The sequence below is a fragment of the Verticillium nonalfalfae genome (genome assembly GCF_003724135.2).
Source record: "Verticillium nonalfalfae strain VnAa140/NRRL 66861 chromosome Unknown scaffold_10, whole genome shotgun sequence".
Classification (NCBI taxonomy): domain Eukaryota; kingdom Fungi; phylum Ascomycota; class Sordariomycetes; order Glomerellales; family Plectosphaerellaceae; genus Verticillium; species Verticillium nonalfalfae.
In genome coordinates this window covers 173789-194243 of record NW_021167235.1, presented here as the reverse complement: position 1 = coordinate 194243, position 20455 = coordinate 173789, and the positions used below count along the sequence as shown (strand labels likewise).

Below are 20455 nucleotides of genomic sequence, written 5' to 3'. Positions count from 1 at the left end.
TTCGGCCAGATGAAAACACCCTGAGCAACTCAAATCCACCAGCATGCGTCTACCGTCGGAGATTCGTGACGAAGTGGTCTCGTACTTTCTTGTTCCTATCTTGAATGATCGTTATCCCGAAAAGGAGCATGGAACTGTGGACTGGAATTCCTTTGCTAGCCTAGGTCCCGCCCGGGCAGTACGGGTTTGGCAACCGTCTACACGAAGTGATGTGTGGGAATCAACGAGGTTCTACCAGCTCGAGCTTGATGTGGGAAGCCTTCTCGGACTCCGCCTTGTTTCTCACGACTGGCACACAAGTGCAACCCTCATGCTTGCGAAGCATCATCTGTGGCGTCTGCGATTCGACTCGGCGACGTCAATTGGACGGGCCATCAATGCTCTTCCATCTTTAGGTCAGATTCCTTTGCAACAACCTGTGTCGAGGCTGTCCATCGACGATACTGGAAGTGTTCAGTCTTTCAGACGGCTTTATGAAGACATTCACTACGACAACGACCCCAAGTACGAGGACAAACCGGTATGGTACCCTTCGCCGGGAGACGGGAGGGAGCGGCATCCGGCGCCGGACCCTCTACAAATCCACTACGACAAGACGAAGACTCACGATAGAATCCTTCAAGTTTTTGATGCTCTGAACAAGATTCAGACCTTCAGCTTGATTTTGCCACTAGCTGAAGCTGATTACTACGGAGACTGGAGGAGCAGCGACGACAATTGGGCAGATTGTTATGATCTGACAGCATTGGACGAGATAGCGGCGACATTTCGCTACGCTTTCACGAAGTCACCAGCATTTCACTACGTAACGGATCTTCGTCTTCAGGTGCCTTCCACACACTACATTGGAGAGCTTGCAAACGCTCTCGACATCGAAGCACGAACACGCTTGAAATCCCTCCAAGTTATCATCATGGACCAGACGGGTTCGTGCGGCAACCGAGACTTCAGCAGCCGCGCCGACCCTAACCATCGCGACGACATGGCTGACGGCGTTATCGATGACGACCCTGATATAGAGGACGAGGCAAACTTTCCGTACAGCAACGTGCAGCGTATTTATCCCAACAGAAAACACCAGGAAGCGCTGTGGGCCTTTGTGCGCTCTTGCCGCAATCTTGAGGCTCTCTACATTCAAGGGTCACATTTTCTCGACCTGGATCTGCTGGGTTGGAGCACGGCCGCGAATCCGAAATGGCAGGGCCTGCAGGTGCTGGCTTTGAGTCGTGTTTACGTATCACCTGATAGCCTTCTCGACCTGATACGGCCGCATCCTGAGGTGCAGGGAACCTCTCGTTTGTGTAGGATTTCTCTGGACGATGTGAAGATGCGTCATGGCAAATGGGCCCCCGTCTTCAACTATCTGAACGATAAATGCTCTGACCTGGAGTGCGGTAGGTTCTACAATCTCACGTACTTTACTGAGCATGAGAGCTACGAGCACAACAACAGGATCCACGAGAATGTAAGTTCTCTTTGGTCATCCTCAACGCACGACGAACACACTTTGCGCCATCTTGCAACCAAGCTCGTCGAAAGAGTCGGCGGGAACAATTATTACCCAGAAAGTTGCCTCGATTGTATAGAAATCTAGTTAGACTGATTCTATTCAAGGTACCGCCTTTGAGTCGTGAAATAAACGAGTAGTTGACTGGGTTTGGTTTCACATGATATGACATTGGAACAGGTGCCATGACACACACAATCGATGTATACAGTGTGAAGCATGTGATGAACACAGTCTGCGCCATCGAGCGCTGGCGGGAAACGTCGCCGCTATCGGGCGGCACTGTGACTGATAAGGCCTTTGACGTGGTGGCATTTGGAGCACGACCGCAATGACCAACAGGTGCCTCCAAGTCAAAACGGCCATTACGCCAGACGCCAGTGTTGGCGATACCTCAGCCGCCAGCACGACTCGATATCTATTCAACCCCGGCTCTCTGTGCATCGGTTCTTACACTCAGTCCGTGCTTGTATCTTTCTTGCATGCCCCGGCCACTTTTTGCGCCAGACTGCTTCCGACAGCCGTCCTATTTGACATCGTGCCCGACCGACACTGCCCCTCGCGCTTCAACGCCCGCCACTTCAGCAACGCCCACACGCTCGACAGCATAACCACGCCGCTTGGTTATTCGGCCACAATAAAATGCTGAGGCTGTTCAGGCCAGTGGCTGGCTTTCGGGCAGCACGCCTGGCGGCGCAAAAGACCCGGAGCGCCTCCCCTCGACAGTCGATCACTGTCCAGAGGGTGCGCTTCGCTTTCTCGCCTAGGAAATTCGTGAGGTGTGTTGTCCTGTCTCCTTGCCGCCGTTCGGCCTGGCTTACCATGGGATAGGAATGCATTTGTCGGCGGTTGCGTCACCTACCTTTGCTATCAATATTATGACGCCAAAGTCATATCCCCAATACTGCAATTTCTGGATCGAGAGTACGACTCATTGTCGACGAAGGAGAAGACAGAGCTGGACAAAGAGCTGGAAAACTTCGACGATTCAATATTTTTCCCCATCCCCTTCACGACTGCGCAGGTCCAGTCCCCTCCGTACCGAGGCAGCGACCCGGAGTGGGCACAATTCAGCAGGATCAGCAAAGACAAGCCGCTGCAAGAAAGGATACGAAGTGTGTGCCCATCCGTTCTTTGATCATTTGTACGGAGCGGCTTGCTAATCATTCGTTTCGCAGATGAGCTGGCCCACGAAGTGAAAGATATGGTTGAAAAGCACCCGATGATCGGCCCTCGTTACGGCAACAGCATGCGAATTCGTAGATATTGGCTCGATATCGACTTTCCACCCCGACCACCTCCGACATTCGAACAGTCTGGGTATGCATCCTCCTGCGCTTCATTAGTACCCCTGTCTTGCTGACTTTGAGCGCAGAATTCTTTGGGACGATAATGGTCTGCATTGGGCCGCCGAACCGATCGATTCCTTGACAGCGACTCAATTGCACAACATTTTATGGCCCACGGCCGCTGCACAGTCAAGCTGGGCATACGCATCAACAATGGCCAAGCAGCACTGGTTCCAGTTTCAGAGGCTACTCGGGTTCGACGTGCCACCTCCTTCGGGCCCGTTCCCCCAACCACGAACCGCGGCTCTCGACCACCCAAAGTTCCCTTCCGCAGGACGCCAGACTCCTGACGGCAGGTCCGCTGACGCTCCCTCCGGTTCTGGCAAGGGGTCTGCAGATATGCAACCGCCAAACACCGCTCCGAGTGGCGGCAAGACAAGGTTTTCCAAGGATGTTGATCCGTCGCTTGCTAGTAATGTTTCGCAAATGTCCACAAGACCGTTCATGGAGTTTCTCGCCAAACTCCGCAAGACGTGGGAACCGGCGAGGCCTCACCCGCCACGTGGATCGATCATTGTGTCAGGCTTTGTGGAGCTCGAATCTCAGAACAGCTTCATCGTCATCGACGTCATCGGCTTCTGGGATCCGAAGAAGCGGGCTCTCGATAGCAAATCCTCGGTCATGAAAGCTCGCAGGATTCAGATGAAGTTTCAGTCTCCGGCATGAGCGGCCTGCACGCTGCATTTTTATCGTCTCTACAGCGGCAAAGTTTAGGCCTTGATAAAGCGCTTGAATACATGATTATGGGCACGCGCCGATTGCATACGGCTTCGGAGTTGGATGGCAGCGATGGCCCTGCCTGTTGGGGGGTCTTGTTTTATTTTGTAATGTGTTTGTATCATCTGGCATGGGCTCGCAGCGAGAGGTAGAATGGATTATGGAGGAATTCATTCTCATCAGCGTTTTGGCGCAAGACTCACATAGTATGTGACGTCTCTTTCTCTATGGTCGCACATCCCAGTCTTGCGGTCTGCACTCCGTGTCAACTAGATCTTGGAGCTTCGAGGACTTTGTTGGGCACGAGCCAGGCGCACGGTCGCTGTTGTGTCCTCACTCCATCCGTACCCTACCAATTTCATTCACCAGAACTCGGGGAGGCCAAATGAGGCCAAACAGACTCTCGTCAACCTCATTCACCTGCTGGGGGCAGGTACGTTACCTAAGCCTCCCATAATAGAAGTATATAGAGGCGCGGATTGCCCATCGATTCAACATGGATTTTACTCGTCATGCACTCATTACGAGTTGCTCAACACTCAACACCACTCATACACTTGGTGATTGCTAATCCCACCATTTCTTCAACTATTCCTTGCCGCTCTTCGAAGAATTTGGGCATACGTCTCGCGATACACCGCATTTGATTCCTTCATTCTCCACAACTTGGTCGTCCTCGTCACTCCACGACACGACTGGCCGCTCCTTCCATCCAACACCCACAAGACTAAAGACCCGCGTCTTGGGCAACAACCCCAACGCAAGCTTCTATTGAGGCGTTCCTACACTGCTCCTCCCACTCTGTACACCATCATATCGCACATGATGGCAGATTCGAGCTTAACAGAAAAGCTCGCCCCACACAAGAGGCGTCTCCTTTGTGATCTCGCCGAACTGCAAGAGCAGCCTTATCCCCACATCCAGTTGTATGTTGACGAAAGCGATATCCTCAAAGTGTGCCTAGTCCTCACGCCGCCTGGTTGGATTCCCATTCATCTCACAGTCATGTTCCCGCCAGAGTATCCTCTCCGCGCCCCGTATATACATACGGACACCCATATCAGCCATCCAAACGTCTTCGGCAATTATCTGTGTGCCAGCATCCTCAACACAGCTGCAGGCTGGACTCCAGCGTACACACTCAAGGGCGTGGCCATCCAGATGCTGAGCTTCTTCACGAGCGAGACCCTAGAGCAGGACTACGGTGGCCGCACGGTGAGCTTGCTCTCTCTGCGGAACGACAACAGGCAACTGCCGCAGTCGTTCAACTGTGAGCGGTGCGAATTCAAGAGCGGCACCTGGGCAGACGCCAAGAGGGCGCACAGGAAACGACTGCAAGAGGCCGCTGCCCTCGAAGAGGCCACCGCTGCAGCAGCACCTGCCAAGCCCGACCACCACAGCCACCAGTACCTGACGCAGATGCCCGCTGAAATTCTCTTGACGATCATCGACACTCTCGAATTTAGGGATCTAACTGCCTTTGCGCAGGCTTGGACTCGTGTCAGTGACCTCATCGCACAGGCGGATGTTGTTCGGCTGCGGGAGTTGCAGTGCTTCTGCACCAAGGCCAACTTCAATAGTGCCAAACTAGGCGTCGGTGTCTCACTCGATGGAAAGGGCGCCAATAAGTCGATCAAATCTGAGTTCGACCTTCTCTCGGAAGAGGGCTTTGGGAAGCTCGGCATCAGGAAGTCCGTCCACGGAATCAACTTCAGCCACTGGTTGCCTCTCCCCATCTCGCAACGGCACTGGGCTCAGGTTCGGGGCGAAGCCAAGGTGACACTCATCCAGATCGGAGAATATGCGGGCCTGGGCCGTCGCCTGACCATCGACGTCCTGGCCGCCTTCATGAACGACGTTGTGGTGCGCCTCAACAAGCAGGCCGAAGAGCCCGCCAAGCCGCGGGCCGTTGCCTTGCCCAGGTGGGACATGCCGGATCTGTGGTGGGCGAAACCCTCGGCGCCGGAAAGCACGCTGCGCCATGCGTCCGAAAAGGCCATTGAGTCGTATTTCCACCTCTTCCACATGCTCGTCTGCTTCGCCACCGAGGACAGGGAGCTCGTCGAGACGGCGAACCGGCGCATCCGCGTCTTCGCCTCAGGCCAGCGCCACAAGTCCGTCTGCCCGAACCTCGGCCACCTGCTCGTCTACCTCCTCATCAGTGATGTCGAGATCACAGAACTGCTGCGCAAGGACATCATCACCGAGGCCATCACGCGCAACGTCGTCTGGCTTTTCGACAAGCGCGGCGCCGACATGCCGGAGCTGTCGTACCTCGAGCCGGACGCCGAGTCGCCCTACCGCCTGAAGAGGACGTTTGAGGGCGGCCGCACGTCGTACCGGCTGCTCATGTTCTCCGAGCTGTTCCGCCGCACCGCGCGGCCGGGCCACGGAAAGCCACTGCAGCAGGTCAGGGAGGAGCTGTTTGACCGCCACGGCGCGCCGCCTCGGGGGGCGGCTGCTGCGCTGGCGGCCGAGGTGCGGCGCCTGCACGAGGTGGACAACTTCTACGACTTCTTCAGGGAGATGGGCCTCCAGAAGATCCCTGGCGTCAGGTGCTTCACGGCGGTGCTGCGGGCTACGGTCAAGGATAGCGTGTCCTACGGGTATTCGAGCTGGGGGCTGAGCCAGGACGTGGCGTATGTGCTGCGGAGGCGGAAGGAGCGCGGTGTAGGCGTCGTTCCGGGGCTCCAGATGTTGCGGGGCAGCGGCGAGTTCAGTGTGCCGCGGCACTTGACGTTTTTCCCGTCGAAGAGGGGGAGAGCGCGGCTGAGCGGACGCAGGAGGTGAGGGAGCATGAGTTGTCGACAGGTTCCGATGGCTTTGCTCAAAGTGTGATGTTTGACGATTAGAATGACTACAGCTCCTCTGATAGATGCTATGGCCTGATGAGCATCAAGTTGCTTGGCGGCACTTTTGCATGTGTGCGCTCGATTTCGAATGGCGAAGAACGGCACAGGCAAACCGTAGTTACCAGCCTCCATAGCGGAAAGAATTAGACCTGAAAGTACGGGCTGCTGAATATTTGCAAATAAATGAGGCGGAAGAAATCCTCTAATTACCGTGCTCATGAACGTGAGGAAGCTGATGAAACCTCTGAATGCAACCACATACAGCCGTCAGCGATATGAGCGAATACCAGCAGAAATCGCCCAGTAGAACAAACAATTACGTAGTACAGCTTTGATATTGAGCCGAACACAGACTCGTATGTGAGAGGAGCTACATTGCAGGACCAGAAACAATCGTGACCAGGCCAGCGACGGGCTGCCGTCGGAGGAGACGTACATGCTGACATAATCATTCCTGCTACTCAGAAGATCGCTTCCCCGCTCTCGTCAACCTCACCCCTTCTTTCATCACCTAACATCATGTCTCCAACGTCCAGCAACAGCTTCAACAATCTACAAACCGACTATCTCTACGAAGAGAGGCCCGGAACTGGCTCTTGAAATCGACTCGAAGTACCATGTCAACTCATACGATGATTGAAGGCTCTTGACGCCGAGATGCCTAGGGGCATCGTCTTCCCTCGTACTCACCTCGTCCGGCGGTGCTGCTGCCTGACGCAACCCCTCTTGAGAAACTTCACGTCGACGCAAAATGCGCTTACCAGGACGGTCATCGACTTTCATCAGCGATCTGAAAAGACTTCATGGATTATTCATCAAATACTGCGAAACGCCCCAACGCCCCCAATCATCATTAGTCTCGTTCCATCACAGGCTCGCTTGTCAATCTGTCCCTCGTCACGCCTGCAACGCTATTCAAACTCAAGACTCCCTCTGATCGACGATACCGCCAAGCTCGACGAACAATAGTTCAGCTCGGCTCACTCCCAAGAAGCATGATCCAGCTTGACTCGGGCAATGTGAGCCAACGCGGCTTCCACTGCGCAAGGGGTCAGCCGCCGCTTCGGGCTCGGTTCCACGACAGCTCTGCTGCGGGGTGGATGAAGGTTCTTACCCTGTGCATCGACCCTCGCGCGGCTCGAGAGATACCACACGTCGTTGATCCTGTCCTCGCACACGTCGTTGCCGTGGCAGTGGCAGAACTCAAAGTCTGTGGCCAACGGGCTGAGCTCTGGAGTGGCAAGCCTGGGAATCCACGGCGTGCGGGGCGGGGAAGGCGCTTCGGGGGGACAGCCACTCCATGCCGGGGCTGGCGTACCCTCGCCGCTGGCGGGCTCATCGTGCGACCAGGATCCGATGGACGCTAGGTCATCCTCGATGAGAGATGTCTGGTCAGCAGCGTTGCTGTAGGCCGCACGACGACGCTTTGATTGGCGCTGGTATGGCTGTTGCGTGTTCTGCGTATGCAGCCGGGCGCCAAGTGGTGTGAGATCACGTGATCCTCTGCCATCATCACGACGACGGCGGCGACCCGAGTCTGGACCGCATGACAAGGATGAAGGAAAAGTTTCGGGCTTTCTCACATTTTGGGGCTTACCAGGATCCTGACGCATCGATGAATCCGGGCGCACAATGCTGGATGCCGCTGTTCTGGGTTTCCTCATCAGCGTGGACATGTTGGCGTTCACGACGGACGACGACCCCATTGCGCTGGCATCAAGTCGATCCAAGGAGTGTTGCGAAGGCATCATGAGATGATCCCGTGGTCTTGCGACCGAAGAATCATGGCTGCCTCCTCGGTATGTCGCCATGATGGCCAGTTGGACAGATGGAGAGGCTCAGGTGGCACGTCAGGGGCCTGATGGGTAGTGGCAGGCCCTGACTACTACCCCTGATGAATGGACAATGGGGTGAATGATTTGGGATAATTTTGCTCGGGTTTTCCGATGGAATGGAGAGAGGAGTGTTGAATGGGAGAAGAGATGTAAGAAGGAGGGTAGGGGGGTTCCCTCAGCTTTATGTGGTGAGTGACCGGGGGAGGAGGATGCCATATACCATCAACTGACCAATGAAAGTACACGCTTCCGCCCACCCCCGCCTCTCATTCTACCTTTTCTCCTCCTCCAGCACGGCACCACACCCCCTCCCATGACTTCGTCCTGCTGTGACGACCTCTCATGATCCAACAGCATCGGAACTGGTCCAGGCTACGCCAGACACGCCGCGGCCGACCGCTACTGCAACGACCCAATATGTAAGGCCAAACACTTCATGTCATTGACCTGGTCGCTAGATCCATGTGCTTTTCCGCCACCTCACCACTCTCAGGGACATCGCGTCCCGCCAAACTTCTATATGGCTCCGTTCGCTGTCTCTCTGCCGTGCGCTTGACTAGCCGTCGTGCTGTACTCTTCAGATTTTGTTTATCCGGTTTGAGAGAGCTGTCCCATGAAGGCATGGCAACAGTAGTACTCCCTACGTGTCTATTGTAGTGGCCAGTGTTTTTCCTGAGAGGCCTGATTGCAGCCAAGATATCCTGAGAATGACCTCCGGTTCTCCTCAGGTAGAAGATCATCACCAGTGCTGGCAACAGACTACCGGTCTCCGACGAGGGGTTTCGAGTTTTCTGTCTGCAGCTGTTATGCAGGCTTGAAGCACATAGTTCCCGGACTTGACGGCCAATGCGTCTGGGATGCAGCTTTCTGTCCGCGTTTTGTCCGCTTCCTGGCGCACATGACAGAATGAGAACACGTCAGGCATCTCCAACGCCCGATTTATGTGCCAGTTGGCTTCGATTACTCGTCGCGAATTGTCTGCAGGCATACGCGAGCTATTCAGAGGTCGTCTGCGTGGCGTCTTAGAGTCATCTACACCATGCTCCGCGTGCGGGATGTCTAACCAGGATAACAAGAAGAAAGCAATGCGCATGTTGATTCATTGGTGACAGGTTTTAAATGTGGCGTGGCGCGCCCCATCATCAGACCAACCGTTGTCGAGAACGAATCGGAACACTTATAACCACCCAATCAATAGCAGAGATCCTTCGGCTTCCAATCACATCCAAAGCTGCTCCAAGAAAAGATGTCTGTGGTACCTCGAAGTTGACGCAGAGCCTCCATCGCAACCAACAAACGATCAGGTCGGGACACCCACCCAGCCCAGCCAGGGAAAGTCGGTGTCATTTGCAGATCGTCTCATCGGTTCTGAGCCCGATTGGATCATGTGTCAGTTCGTCACATTCTCTTTCTGGGAGCGCCTGTGCACAGCTGGCGTATTCCTCCACTCTTGAGTTCGTGGTCAAGACCATGTCCGACATGATCTCACAGCTCGGCTCGAGCCTTGACGTCCTGTTCACGTGACCCTTGCGCTTGGCTCAGGTGGGTCCCCTTCCCGTCCACACACAGAACAGCGACCGTGCTCTCTCGCTCTCTCTCTCTCGCTACTCCTACTCTGGACTAGCGGAGCTCTCGTGATGCTGCCAGCAGCTCAATCCTCTTCTCCACCAGCTTTTTGCATCGTGGTAGGACGAAACGGCGCCACGAATTGACACGCCTTACTTTGCGTCAAAAACATACTCGCGGGGCCTCATCTTCACCGAATTCCGGCTTCTTTCTTCGTCAACTTGGATCGACTGTCGCAGCTATGGGCAAGAAGCGCGCGCACCCCGATGTCGAGGACATCCTGGCGCGTCCGTGGTGTTACTACTGTTCGTCGCAATCACCCACGGACGCATACCGCATACCGCAGACACTGACCGAGACGCAGGCGAGCGCGACTTTGAAGATCTGAAGCTTCTCATCTCTCATCAGAAGGCGAAGCACTTCAAGTGCGACCGCTGTGGACGTCGATTGAACACGGCTGGAGGTACGCCTACGCGCGCTTGTCGCTCAGCCCTTTTTTTATTTGTATTTGCCGGCCGCTGACGTCTTATGCCCCCCCCCCTTTTTGCAGGTCTCTCCGTTCACTTGAACCAGGTCCACAAGGAAACCCTCGATCATGTCGAAAACGCGCTGCCCAACAGGCAAGGCCTCGACGTGGAGATCTTCGGCATGGAGGGCATCCCCGCCGACATTCTCGACCAGCACCGCAACCGCATCATCCAGAACTTCTACCAGGCCCAGGAGGACAGGCGCGCAGCGACAGGCAACCCGCTGCCGGGCCAGGCGAAGCCCCCGAAGAAGAAGCTCAAGATGGAGACGTCCGAGGAGCTCAAGGCGAGGTTAGCGGACCACAGGGCCAAGGTCGCCGCGGCCAAGGCCGCCGGCCTCCCGCACCCGGGCATCAGCGTCAGCCCTGCCGCCGGCGCCCCGGCCAACGCGAGCCCCGGCGCATTCGTACGTTGCTCCCCTTGACGAAATCACACGGCAGCAGAAAATAAGAGAGTTCGAGCGCTAACCCCCTCCCCTTTTCCGTCCACAGAACAACTCCCCCTACCCGCCCCCGCAGGCTCCCTACGGCGCCGCCCCCGCCGATCCGCAGTTCCCTGCAAATGCCCAGGCCGCGGGCACCGTGCCGCCGGGCTACCCTCAGCCGGGCTTCCCCGGCGGGCCCGGCGCCTTCAACGGATTCTCGCCCTCGGCGCTGCCCGCGCGGCCGAGCAACAGCAACCTCGCGGCGCCCCCTGGCCTGCCCCAACGCCCGCAGAACGCGGGCGGCTACTACAACGGCGGACCGACAGGCCAGCCCGGCGAGGTGGGCGATGCCATTGATCAGATCATCCGCGATGCCGAGCTCGGCAACAAGACGAAGAGGAGCGAGGAGGCCGACGGCGGCGGCGAGAAGAAGGCCAAGAAGGGCGCGCGCATGGTGTACTCTGACGAGCACGTCAGCCCCGAGGAGAGGATGTCGCAGCTGCCTCGGTATGCGTGGGTGCCTCCCGTTTCGTAGGCGTGATTGTCTCGTCAGAGAGAAAGAGGGGGGTGTTGGCAGAGGGCTTCAGCATTGCAGCGACGGACGGTGTACAAGATTATATCACACGGAAAACGGATCACGCTGGTTTGGCGTTTTTTTTTTTGGCGACACTACACGGAACGGCGAGTTCAGGTTGTGATTGGGGCGTGAAATGTGCCAGACTACGCGGCCGTCTGAGTTGGCCGTGAGTTGTGAAATGTCATGTTGCCCGCGTATGCGTAATCGTGAGCTTTGATGATGAGATGCACTGTTTTCTACCCTGCATGGCAGTCGTCCATCCGCATGGCAGTCGCCCATCAGTACTGTGACGTTGCCCGCGTACACCTCGTGAGTTTCGTTGGTGCGATGAGCTGGTCTCTTCCCCGCATGACAGTCGTCCATCAGTACCACCCTGTTGCGTGGCCATTCGGTTGCCATCGAACCATGCTTGAGACCACCGCGGGCACATGACGAAGCGCTAGCTCAAAGGTTATCAAGGCCAATCTCGTACTCGAGGCGACAGAGACCGGCGCCGACGTCGCTCACAGTCCCGACGACGACAGAAGCCGCCGTGGGCATCTCGGCACAGTGACAGGGACACCGTGCTTGGCAAAGTCAACGGGCGTCGAACGAAGCTTTCCTTGCATGGGTTCACTACGGGAGGCTTCCACGATTGCGATCGCCAGACTCACTCTGGCACAGCACGCCATCTTCTCCAAAGACAAGGTGTTCACCCTGTCTATTGTCTCTGCGCGGCACCGGGAGCAAAGCGGTCGCCGATGGCCAAAAGCAAGGTATCCGACACACACAGCGTCTCGCTGCTTCAAATGACTCGGGACGTCTGGCTGTTGGCTCGTGAGCGCGAATCCGGAACTTCCGAGAGTGTTCTTTTTTGATTTGCTGAACGGACCAAACCATTCATTCCGCGCACAACCAAAAGGGCATCGGGCGCTGACGACCATGCTCTAGCATTGCTGCGGCGGGTCGCGTCGAGCAATGCTCAAGGCAGACTTCCACGTCGCGACCCGCCTCGCCGACAATGCAATTCACATCACCATTCAGCGCCTCGTAGCGGCTCCTCCCCGGCCCACTGCGCCTCGAACATTCCATTGTCCGACTTGGTGCTGCATGTCATCCATCTCACGCCCCCTTCCCCCCCCTGGCCTGCCGAGACGAACGCCCAGCCGGCCCAGCCGCCGAGACGGTCGTGGCCATCTGCAAAAACGTGAGCGATTGTCGTGGATCAAGCTCTGCGATGTCCTGGTTCGATCGCTGCAATTTAGCCGGGACGTGTGTGGTGGCGTGAATGAGCAAGGGGGGGGGGGGTGCTGTCGACTGGTTTGTTTTTCTCCCCTTGGGAGAGATCCGATCTTGGTGTTCCCCCCACGCTGCACGGAAGGCGTTTTTATTCTCCTTGATGTACCGGGACGCGGCAACGCCAAGCTTCCCATCTCGTTAGCAGCGAAAAAAACGTCCCGGTCGGCAGGATGCAGCCCTGGGAGGCCAGACGCACGCGCAGGGATTTAGAGGCCGGTTCGCGGGGACGGAGGATTCTCTTGTGCGTTCTGGGCTGACGGAGGTTTTGGCTCCGAAGGATCCTGATCAGCGTCAAAGCTTGGGGGGCAGCCTCGAGCTTCTTGCAACGTCAATCCAACGTCGAGGCTCGCCGTTGCTGTCCACGCGAGATCACTGTCGCGGCCCTGGCGTTGCCACCCGACCCGATGGCTGTTAGAATGTACTCTAGATTCCATGCCGACGGACGTCTCGTCCTGTCGTCTGAATGAATCGTCAACAGCGCGAGCACCACTCGATAAGTGTTCCAAAATTAAAGAAAATAAAATAAATCGTCATTAACATTACAGCGCTGCAAGGCTTGTCATTCTATTCTATACCATATTCCGGCCTCTATTCAAACTTCGCCCACCCGTCCGTCTCCCGCTCGACGCTCTATGGAGTGGTCCGGATGTCAATCGACAGCTCAGGCACCCAGAACGTCACGGGCTCGCTCGTCGACAGGGCCTCGGAACCGAGACCCATGTAGCCGAGGTAATCCGTCGTCTTGGGAAAGTTGGCGCCCGTCATGCCCATGAGCTTCGTGACGAGCGGCATCAGGTCGCCGTGGAACTTTTCCGTCGTGTTTTTGGCGACCCAGGTCAGGACGTGCTGTTTCAAGCTGTTCTGGCCGACGTAGAGGTTGCTGACGCTTTGGTTAGCACGTTTACATTCTCCCAGAGGAGCAGATTCATGGACAGATCCATCGGCAGATCCGTGGGCGGAGAGGGGAGGGAAGCTCACAAGTCGGTGCCGTTGATCGAGTCGGTGGCGACGGACCCCTCGGGCAGGCCGATGGGCTGGGTGGCGGGCCCGATGGCGCCGAGCCACACCATGACCTCGAAGGCGGCCTTGGTGCTGTCCTTGGCCGTCGTCTTGTCGCTGTCGAGGAACATATCGATGGCGACGTTGGTGTTGACCTCCTTGGCCTCGAGGGCCGTCACGTCCGTCTTGTCGACCGTGTCGTTGCCGAGGCCGTAGGTCCACTCGACATCGACGTTGACCTCGGTCAGGCTGCTGAGCGTCGCCGGGAAGACGTCGCCCTCGACCTTGATGTTGGGGAAGGCGTGGACGGGCGCCGACTCGGGGCCGCGCGGGTACTCCCAGGTGACGGAGAACTCGGGGGCTGTCGTCTTCGTGGCGTACGTTTGGTTGTTGAAGGACGTCACGTTCATGCAGAGGCTGCCCGGTTCGCCCTCTTCCCATCCCCACTGGTTGGGGTTCACTTTGGTTGGTGTCAGCAGCGTCGCACTCGTTGAGCGGCGAACACCTCGCCTTGAGGGAGGAAGAGAGAAAAAAAAAACTCACATGTGTACTCCTGGCCCGTGGACTTGGGATGGATACCAAATGCCCGCTGGCAGTATGTTTCTTCCGTGATGCCATTGTTGATCGGAGGTCCTGGGGGTGACCAGAGAGGAGGCTGGCCCGTAGCCGAACGATGCTGATCGAGGCCGAAGAGGATGCCGAGGGTGACAGCAATGGGCAGTCCCAGAAGGCCTACGTTGACGAGAAAGCGAAAGTTGAGACCCATGGCGGACTGTGTTGATTGTGCAACGAGCGACGGATGGTGGGGGAGGGGGCTTGAGTTTCGGTCCTGACTGAACGAGAGACAGCGGATCGAAAATGTACGAGTGAAAGGGGGAAAACGTCAAGCGCCCTAAGATCTCATGGGATTTGGCGAGGAAGCGCACTTGACGGACGACAACTGGGGAAGGGCCGGTTTCGTGCAAGTCCCTGGTGATCTCGAAACGGACGACGTCAACAAGTCTCAGCGAATGAATGGGATGGACCTCAAGGGAACAGAAATAAGAAAGGTGTGCGTGTGTGTGGAGGGTGTCTGGGTCCGGTGAGGGAGAGAGAAAGAGAGAGAGCGAGTGAGAAAGCGCACGCCAGGTACATCAATGACACTGGAGTAGGCGGGCGCAGACACGGGACTGGACATGAGGGTCTGGCGGCTGCAAAGAAGCTTAGATTCTTTGCTCTGCCTACCACAGTACACCTCTGGCTCGCTCTGAATGGATCTGCTCTGCTCCGCCGGGCTTCAGCTTTTCAGGTCTCAGTCATTTAGTCCCAACTCGCCCATCTCCCTCGAGTCAACAAGTGCCTTGTTTCTGAGCCCCGGTCCTGACCACTTGACCCCCTACCCAGGGAGATACCCGATGACAGTGGCCAAGACCCGAAGCGCAGCAGGCCGACAACCCGAGCTTCCTTCCAGAAAAGATAATACGATGAGTCGGCAGGGGGGTGGCATATGCGCAAGGGGGGTCAGGGGCGGGTCGTCCGTAGTTCGGTGCGGGTTTTGAAGTCTGCAAGCGGCCCAGACGAAGGCAGAGAGAGACAAGGGGGGGGGGAAGGCGGAGAGAAGGGGTGGGGGGCAATGTTCATGGGTGACAGACATGAACGGCCGGCACGGCACAGAGACGCATGGGATGGGATTTTCTATGACCTGTTCACTGACCAGTCTGTGCCTGTTGCTTGGTACAACACGAGAATTGCTTGATTCTCGCCGCCCTGTTCGCTCTGACTGCGTGGATTGGCTCTGGGCAGCATTCCCATGACAGCCTGACTCGTCACTGGGTCCCCCCCTTTCAGACGCCCAACTGCCTGAAATGTGATCAACGGGAGTGCCGATGGTACCTGTGGATGGTAAGGGAACACGAGATGCCAGGGGTGCTGCGCTTGGCAGCTGTGATTTTTGACCCTCCGCAGCTGTTCCCGTTGGTTGACAAAGTCGCGCGAGGTATCGGGGCAATTGGCGCAATCGGCCGCGATTAGCAGTGGAGCTAGCCTCCACTGACATGGTCAACTTGGTTTAGCACGTCTGAGACCAGAGTACGATTAGCGCTTTTTCGCTGTCTTTTTCGGGCCAACAAGACGTGGTCTGATTTGGCGCCTGGCTGGTGGTGGTCTGACCGGCTCGAGAAAAAGCCATGGTCAGCTGGAGGACGCAAAAGAGCAGGTCATCAGAGGGGCTGTCCAAAAGGTGCCTTCAAGGGGGGGGAGGGAAGAGCTGGGAGAAGAAACGACGAATGAAGAAAAGGAAAAAAAAAAAAAGGTCTCATCGCCCAGTGGCGTCTGGATCCCGGATGGCAAATCAACGGACTGGCGAGATGTTCAAGCTTCTTCGTTCGATGAAATTATCTTGTTGCCTCCCTACCTATCTTCGAAGTTGGCTATTAAACTTTTGCTCTCTCCTCTATCCAGGTACTATCGTATCTATCGTCTTCCTACCAAGCAAGGCATACCCACCCGAGATACGTCAATTACCAATTCGCAATGCCCAGTGCCGCCATTCAAGCTCGTTTCCAGCGTCGATCGGATGGGGACGAGGCGCCCCCCTACTCAGTGCCTCGGCGCCTCTTCAGAGGCTCAGAATCAGAAGGGAGTGCCAGCGAGGTCACAGCTATAGGTAGGCAGTGCTGGATTGGTGGGTGACTCGCGTCTTATCGGGGCTGGGCTGCAGCGGAACACGAACGTGCCCCCTGCATACAAAATTCCCGAGCGCGTGGGTCGGCAAGGATCGCCTCGACAAAATGTTACGAAAAAAGCAATTGACACCTGGGCACTGTAGAGCAGAAACTCGTGGGTACGGTACTTGGCAAGTCTCCTGTCCACTGGCCAGTGCCCCCCTGGCATTCTGCCCTGGCCATCTTGTTGTCGAACATGGCGACGCATGCTCCCAGCGCCCCCTTAGCTGCCAGCTTCACGTCCCAAATCCAGCATCTGAACGCAGCGAGCGAGGAAAATACTGCCAAGTGGATATCTTCTCATTCCGTTGTTCTTCGGCCGAGGCCGCCGCCCGCAAGCCTCCCCTGCCCCTTGCCCCCTCCGGCAGCTTGACCAGCTCGACAGGCAAACCTAGCTAGGGCCACAGTTGACCCCCCCCCTCCATTGATCTTGATCTTGGGCCAATGATTCTAATTTTACGCACGTCATTCATCGTCGTTCATTCGTGTTCCGGCACTTCTGCCTACTTCGAGAGGGCCACAATGGGCTAAGGGGGGGGGGGGGGGTGACCACAAGTCAAGGCCAGGGGCACCACCAATACTACGACCACCAACGAGGCTCGTTCCAGCTTTTCCTGCATTTCGGGGGCCCGGGATCCCACTATGTTGCCGAGCTGGTACCTCACAGTAAACCGTCTTGGGCATAGTCCGGGCACCGGTTTGACCTCATCGCCCCTCCAGAACGAACGGCTCAGAGCTATGAGCTGCCGAATCGCGATTCACCGAGAGGGTCTCTGCCATCCACACCCCCCTCCTCCTATGGGCCCCTTTCAGATCAGATCTCTTAGACAGCCTCCCTTTTACTCTACACCCCCCAAGTCTCGTATCAAGACCGGATTCCCTCATAGCTGAGCTTCTTCGGTTTTCACGCATTCTTGCCCTCCTCCTCCTCCCCTCCCCTACGCCCATCCAACCATCCTCCTGGCATTTCTCCCCCGCCATCTAGGTGCACTCGTTTGCCTTTGTGTCTGCGTACGCCTGCTGCTAAACCCTCCATTCTTTCGGGTCCCGCCCAGCCTGCCGCCTCACATTGTACATCTACTTCCTCCGCTCACACACCTCTCGCTCTCCGTTATCCTCCTGCTACCTCTCACCATCAGGTCTCACCAGTGTCGGGTCCTACCGCTCGCTGCCCAATCATCACTGGTCACCAAGTCATCGCTCGCTACTCGCTCTAATACCGGGAGAGTTGGGAAGACGTCGGAATAGCTACCCCAGCTTCTACCTTCTCTCACCCTTCCACACATTCGCTCACCCATCTCACCACGCCCACTCTCACCTCCTCGCCCAAAATGAAGAAGAACCACGGGTACGAGGAGGAGGTCGAGATTGACGTCCTCCAGACCCCTCAGCACCTTCACCACTACCACAACAACAGCGTCCCCCAACCTTACGGCGGCTACGGCCAGCCCGCGCCCGAGTACTCCAGCAGGCCTGGCACCGCCAACGGACGTCAACCTCAAGCAAACCCAGATGAATACTACTCGGTATGGGAACCCGCAGGTACCGGCCGCTACAGCGCCCAGTCCTTTGGAGAGTCACCCGTTCACTCCCGCCCTGAGACGCCGTCCCTGAACAGCGCCTACGGAACGCCATATGACCTTCGCCCTCCCCCTAAAAATGTCTACTCCAGTGACTCGGGGCCGACGACGCCCATGGTAAATATATTCTTCTCCTGCATTGTCCACTAATTCTCGAGCTTCCTTGCTGACCCGAGCGTTCTCTCCTTCCCACAGCAGCAGAGTCAACTCAGTTTGGCTGCCCTGCTCCCCAATGGCCCTGCTCCTGTCATTGACGCAGACTGGGTCAACAAGTCTAACTCGATCGCTCGCCTGCACGACCGTGACGATGCCGACATTTGGAAGGGCTGGAAGCGTTACGTCTTCAAGCTTGTGCCCGTCCTGACCATCCTCAACACGGCCATGTACCTGCTCTACCTCGGCTACCGCATCTACTGTGTCGTCGCCGCCCAGAAGCTGCGCAACACGACCTATGCCCAGGCCTGGGTGTTTATCGGCGTCGAAATCGCCGTCGCCCTGCCCGCTCTGATGCACAACATCTGGACCATGATGGCCATGAAGAAGCGTCTCCGGCCCAAGCTGAGGCTGACGAGCAACGACGACGTGCCCTCGGTTGATGTCTTTGTCACCTGCTGCGGCGAGGAGGATGATCTCGTCGCCGACACGGTCCGCGCTGCGTGCAACCTCGACTACCCTCGTGATCGCTTCAGGGTCGTTGTTCTCGATGACGGCAAGTCTGAGGGTCTTGAGAACGCTGTGCTCGGCATGTCGCAGACCTACCCCAACCTCGTCTACATTGCGCGTCCCAAGATTCCCGGCAAGCCTCACCACTTCAAGGCCGGCAACCTGAACTATGGCCTCGATGCGGTCCACCAGCTTCCCGGCGGTGCCGGTCAATTCATGGCCGCCTTGGACGCTGACATGGTATGTTTTACGGTACTTTTTTGATGATATGACCTTGCGTGTGCTTACAATCGATAGATTCCTGAGCGCGACTGGCTTCGTGCTGTTCTGCCTCACCTTCTTGTCGACGACAAGATGGCTCTCGCCTGTCCTCCTCAGCTCTTCTATAATACTCCGGACTCGGACCCCCTCGCTCAGTCACTCGACTTCTTCGTCCACGTTATCGAGCCTATCAAGGATGCTCTCGGTGTTGCGTGGTGCACTGGGTCCGGCTACGTTGTTCGTCGTGAAGCTCTCGACCAGATTGGCAACTTCCCTCTTGGGTCCCTCGCGGAGGATGTCGCCACTTCGACACTGATGCTTGGAAAGGGCTGGAAGACGGCGTACATTCACGAGCCTCTCCAGTTCGGCACGGTCCCCGAAGATTTCGGCGGTCACTTGAAGCAGCGTACCCGCTGGGCCATTGGCACGGTCGACACGTCTTTCAAGCTCAACTTCTGCCTGTGGGGTGACAAGGTGCGCGAGATGAGCTTCGCCCAGCGTTTCTCCGGCTTCCTGTACGCCACGCTCAGTCTGTACACTGTCCTCCTGACCATCTCCATGTTCGCCATTCCCATCATTCTCGTCATGGGCAAGCCGCTGGTCGCCTTTGCCACGGACGACCAGTTTCGCTGGCTCATTCGCGCGTGCTTCGCGGCGACCATTTCGAACCGGCTGTGCGAGTTCGCCCTCTTCATCCCCGCCGGCTACCACACGGGCCAGCGCGGCTCGCGCTACCAGCTCTGGATGGCGCCCTACATCGCCCTCTGCATCGTCCGCTCCTTTATCCTGCCGACCTGGCTCGGCGGCCAGACCCAGGCCTTCAAGCCGACGGGCTCCCTGGGTTCGGCCCTCAACGAGCGCGACGCCCACAGCCGCAAGAACATGATGCGCCGCCTCTGGGCCATCCTCGTCAACTACATGGGCCTCTTCCACCTCGGCTTCGTCTATCTGACTCTCGTCGGCGTCGTCCTGACCTCCTACCGCTGCTTCTACCTCGACACGACCGTCACCGATGTCCTCCGCTGCCTCGTCACCCACGCCTTCTGGCCGCCCCTCACCTTCCTTTTCATCTGCAGCTCCCTCTGGACCCCCGTCGCCTACGCCATCGACCCGCCCACCATGCCCGAGCGCGAGGCGCTGCTCGACCGCGACCCCAAGACGGGCGTCGCCCATCCGACTAGGCAGAGCAAGAAGATTGCCTTTGGAGGCCAGGCCGCGTGGTTCGAGCTCGAGTACACCTTCACCACGGCGTACACGGCGCTCATCTTTGCGGCGTCCTTCTTCCTTTTCTAACGTATAGATTATGTCACTCTCTCTCTGTGTCTCTGCTTCTCGCTGTCTTTTAGAACAAATTTGGGGGCCACTGGATTTGGCCGTTGAAAGGGGGAAAATAAAGGGGTAACAACAATGTAATGATGACAAGACTAGATTAAGATATCCCGGTGAATAGACTGGAAGATAAACATTTTAAGTTGACTGGCTCGTGTTGTGAATGCTTCGCGATGAACTAGTGCACCTCAGTCATTCCTCCTCACTACTGCGAATGAAGCCAGTAGGCAAGACGGTCATCGAAACTTGCCTTGCAAGGGTATGGATTTCTCTTCTTGCTTCGATCTTG

The 20455-nt window shown here is 56.9% G+C and overlaps 7 protein-coding genes across 7 annotated transcripts; 5 read left to right on the top strand and 2 right to left on the bottom strand.

Moving 5' to 3' along the window:
• Nucleotides 1-43: 43 nt before the first annotated feature.
• Nucleotides 44-1594, top strand: D7B24_000267 (uncharacterized protein; the record flags this gene model as incomplete). The annotated part of the gene is made up of 1 exon (XM_028634528.1): nucleotides 44-1594. One exon carries the CDS (start codon nucleotides 44-46, stop codon nucleotides 1592-1594), a length of 1551 nt encoding a protein of 516 aa, XP_028498230.1.
• A 555-nt stretch (nucleotides 1595-2149) lies between these two features.
• D7B24_000266 (uncharacterized protein) lies at nucleotides 2150-3522 on the top strand (the record flags this gene model as incomplete). The annotated part of the gene is made up of 4 exons (XM_028634527.1): nucleotides 2150-2286; nucleotides 2339-2622; nucleotides 2686-2827; nucleotides 2883-3522. The coding sequence occupies 4 exons, from the start codon at nucleotides 2150-2152 to the stop codon at nucleotides 3520-3522; spliced, it is 1203 nt and encodes a 400-aa protein (XP_028498229.1).
• Nucleotides 3523-4395: 873 nt separating this feature from the next.
• Nucleotides 4396-6363, top strand: D7B24_000265 (uncharacterized protein; the record flags this gene model as incomplete). The annotated part of the gene is made up of 1 exon (XM_028634526.1): nucleotides 4396-6363. The coding sequence occupies one exon, from the start codon at nucleotides 4396-4398 to the stop codon at nucleotides 6361-6363; it is 1968 nt and encodes a 655-aa protein (XP_028498228.1).
• A 1042-nt stretch (nucleotides 6364-7405) lies between these two features.
• Nucleotides 7406-8236, bottom strand: D7B24_000264 (uncharacterized protein; the record flags this gene model as incomplete). Its single annotated transcript, XM_028634525.1, has 1 exon — nucleotides 7406-8236. The coding sequence occupies one exon, from the start codon at nucleotides 8234-8236 to the stop codon at nucleotides 7406-7408; it is 831 nt and encodes a 276-aa protein (XP_028498227.1).
• A 1494-nt stretch (nucleotides 8237-9730) lies between these two features.
• Nucleotides 9731-11312, top strand: D7B24_000263 (uncharacterized protein; the record flags this gene model as incomplete). Its single annotated transcript, XM_028634524.1, has 4 exons — nucleotides 9731-9780; nucleotides 10066-10289; nucleotides 10377-10759; nucleotides 10845-11312. The coding sequence occupies 4 exons, from the start codon at nucleotides 9731-9733 to the stop codon at nucleotides 11310-11312; spliced, it is 1125 nt and encodes a 374-aa protein (XP_028498226.1).
• A 1950-nt stretch (nucleotides 11313-13262) lies between these two features.
• D7B24_000262 (uncharacterized protein) lies at nucleotides 13263-14397 on the bottom strand (the record flags this gene model as incomplete). Its single annotated transcript, XM_028634523.1, has 3 exons — nucleotides 13263-13512; nucleotides 13611-14091; nucleotides 14175-14397. 3 exons carry the CDS (start codon nucleotides 14395-14397, stop codon nucleotides 13263-13265), a joined length of 954 nt encoding a protein of 317 aa, XP_028498225.1.
• Nucleotides 14398-17664: 3267 nt separating this feature from the next.
• Nucleotides 17665-20130, top strand: D7B24_000261 (uncharacterized protein; the record flags this gene model as incomplete). The annotated part of the gene is made up of 3 exons (XM_028634522.1): nucleotides 17665-18030; nucleotides 18109-18816; nucleotides 18874-20130. 3 exons carry the CDS (start codon nucleotides 17665-17667, stop codon nucleotides 20128-20130), a joined length of 2331 nt encoding a protein of 776 aa, XP_028498224.1.
• Nucleotides 20131-20455: the final 325 nt, after the last annotated feature.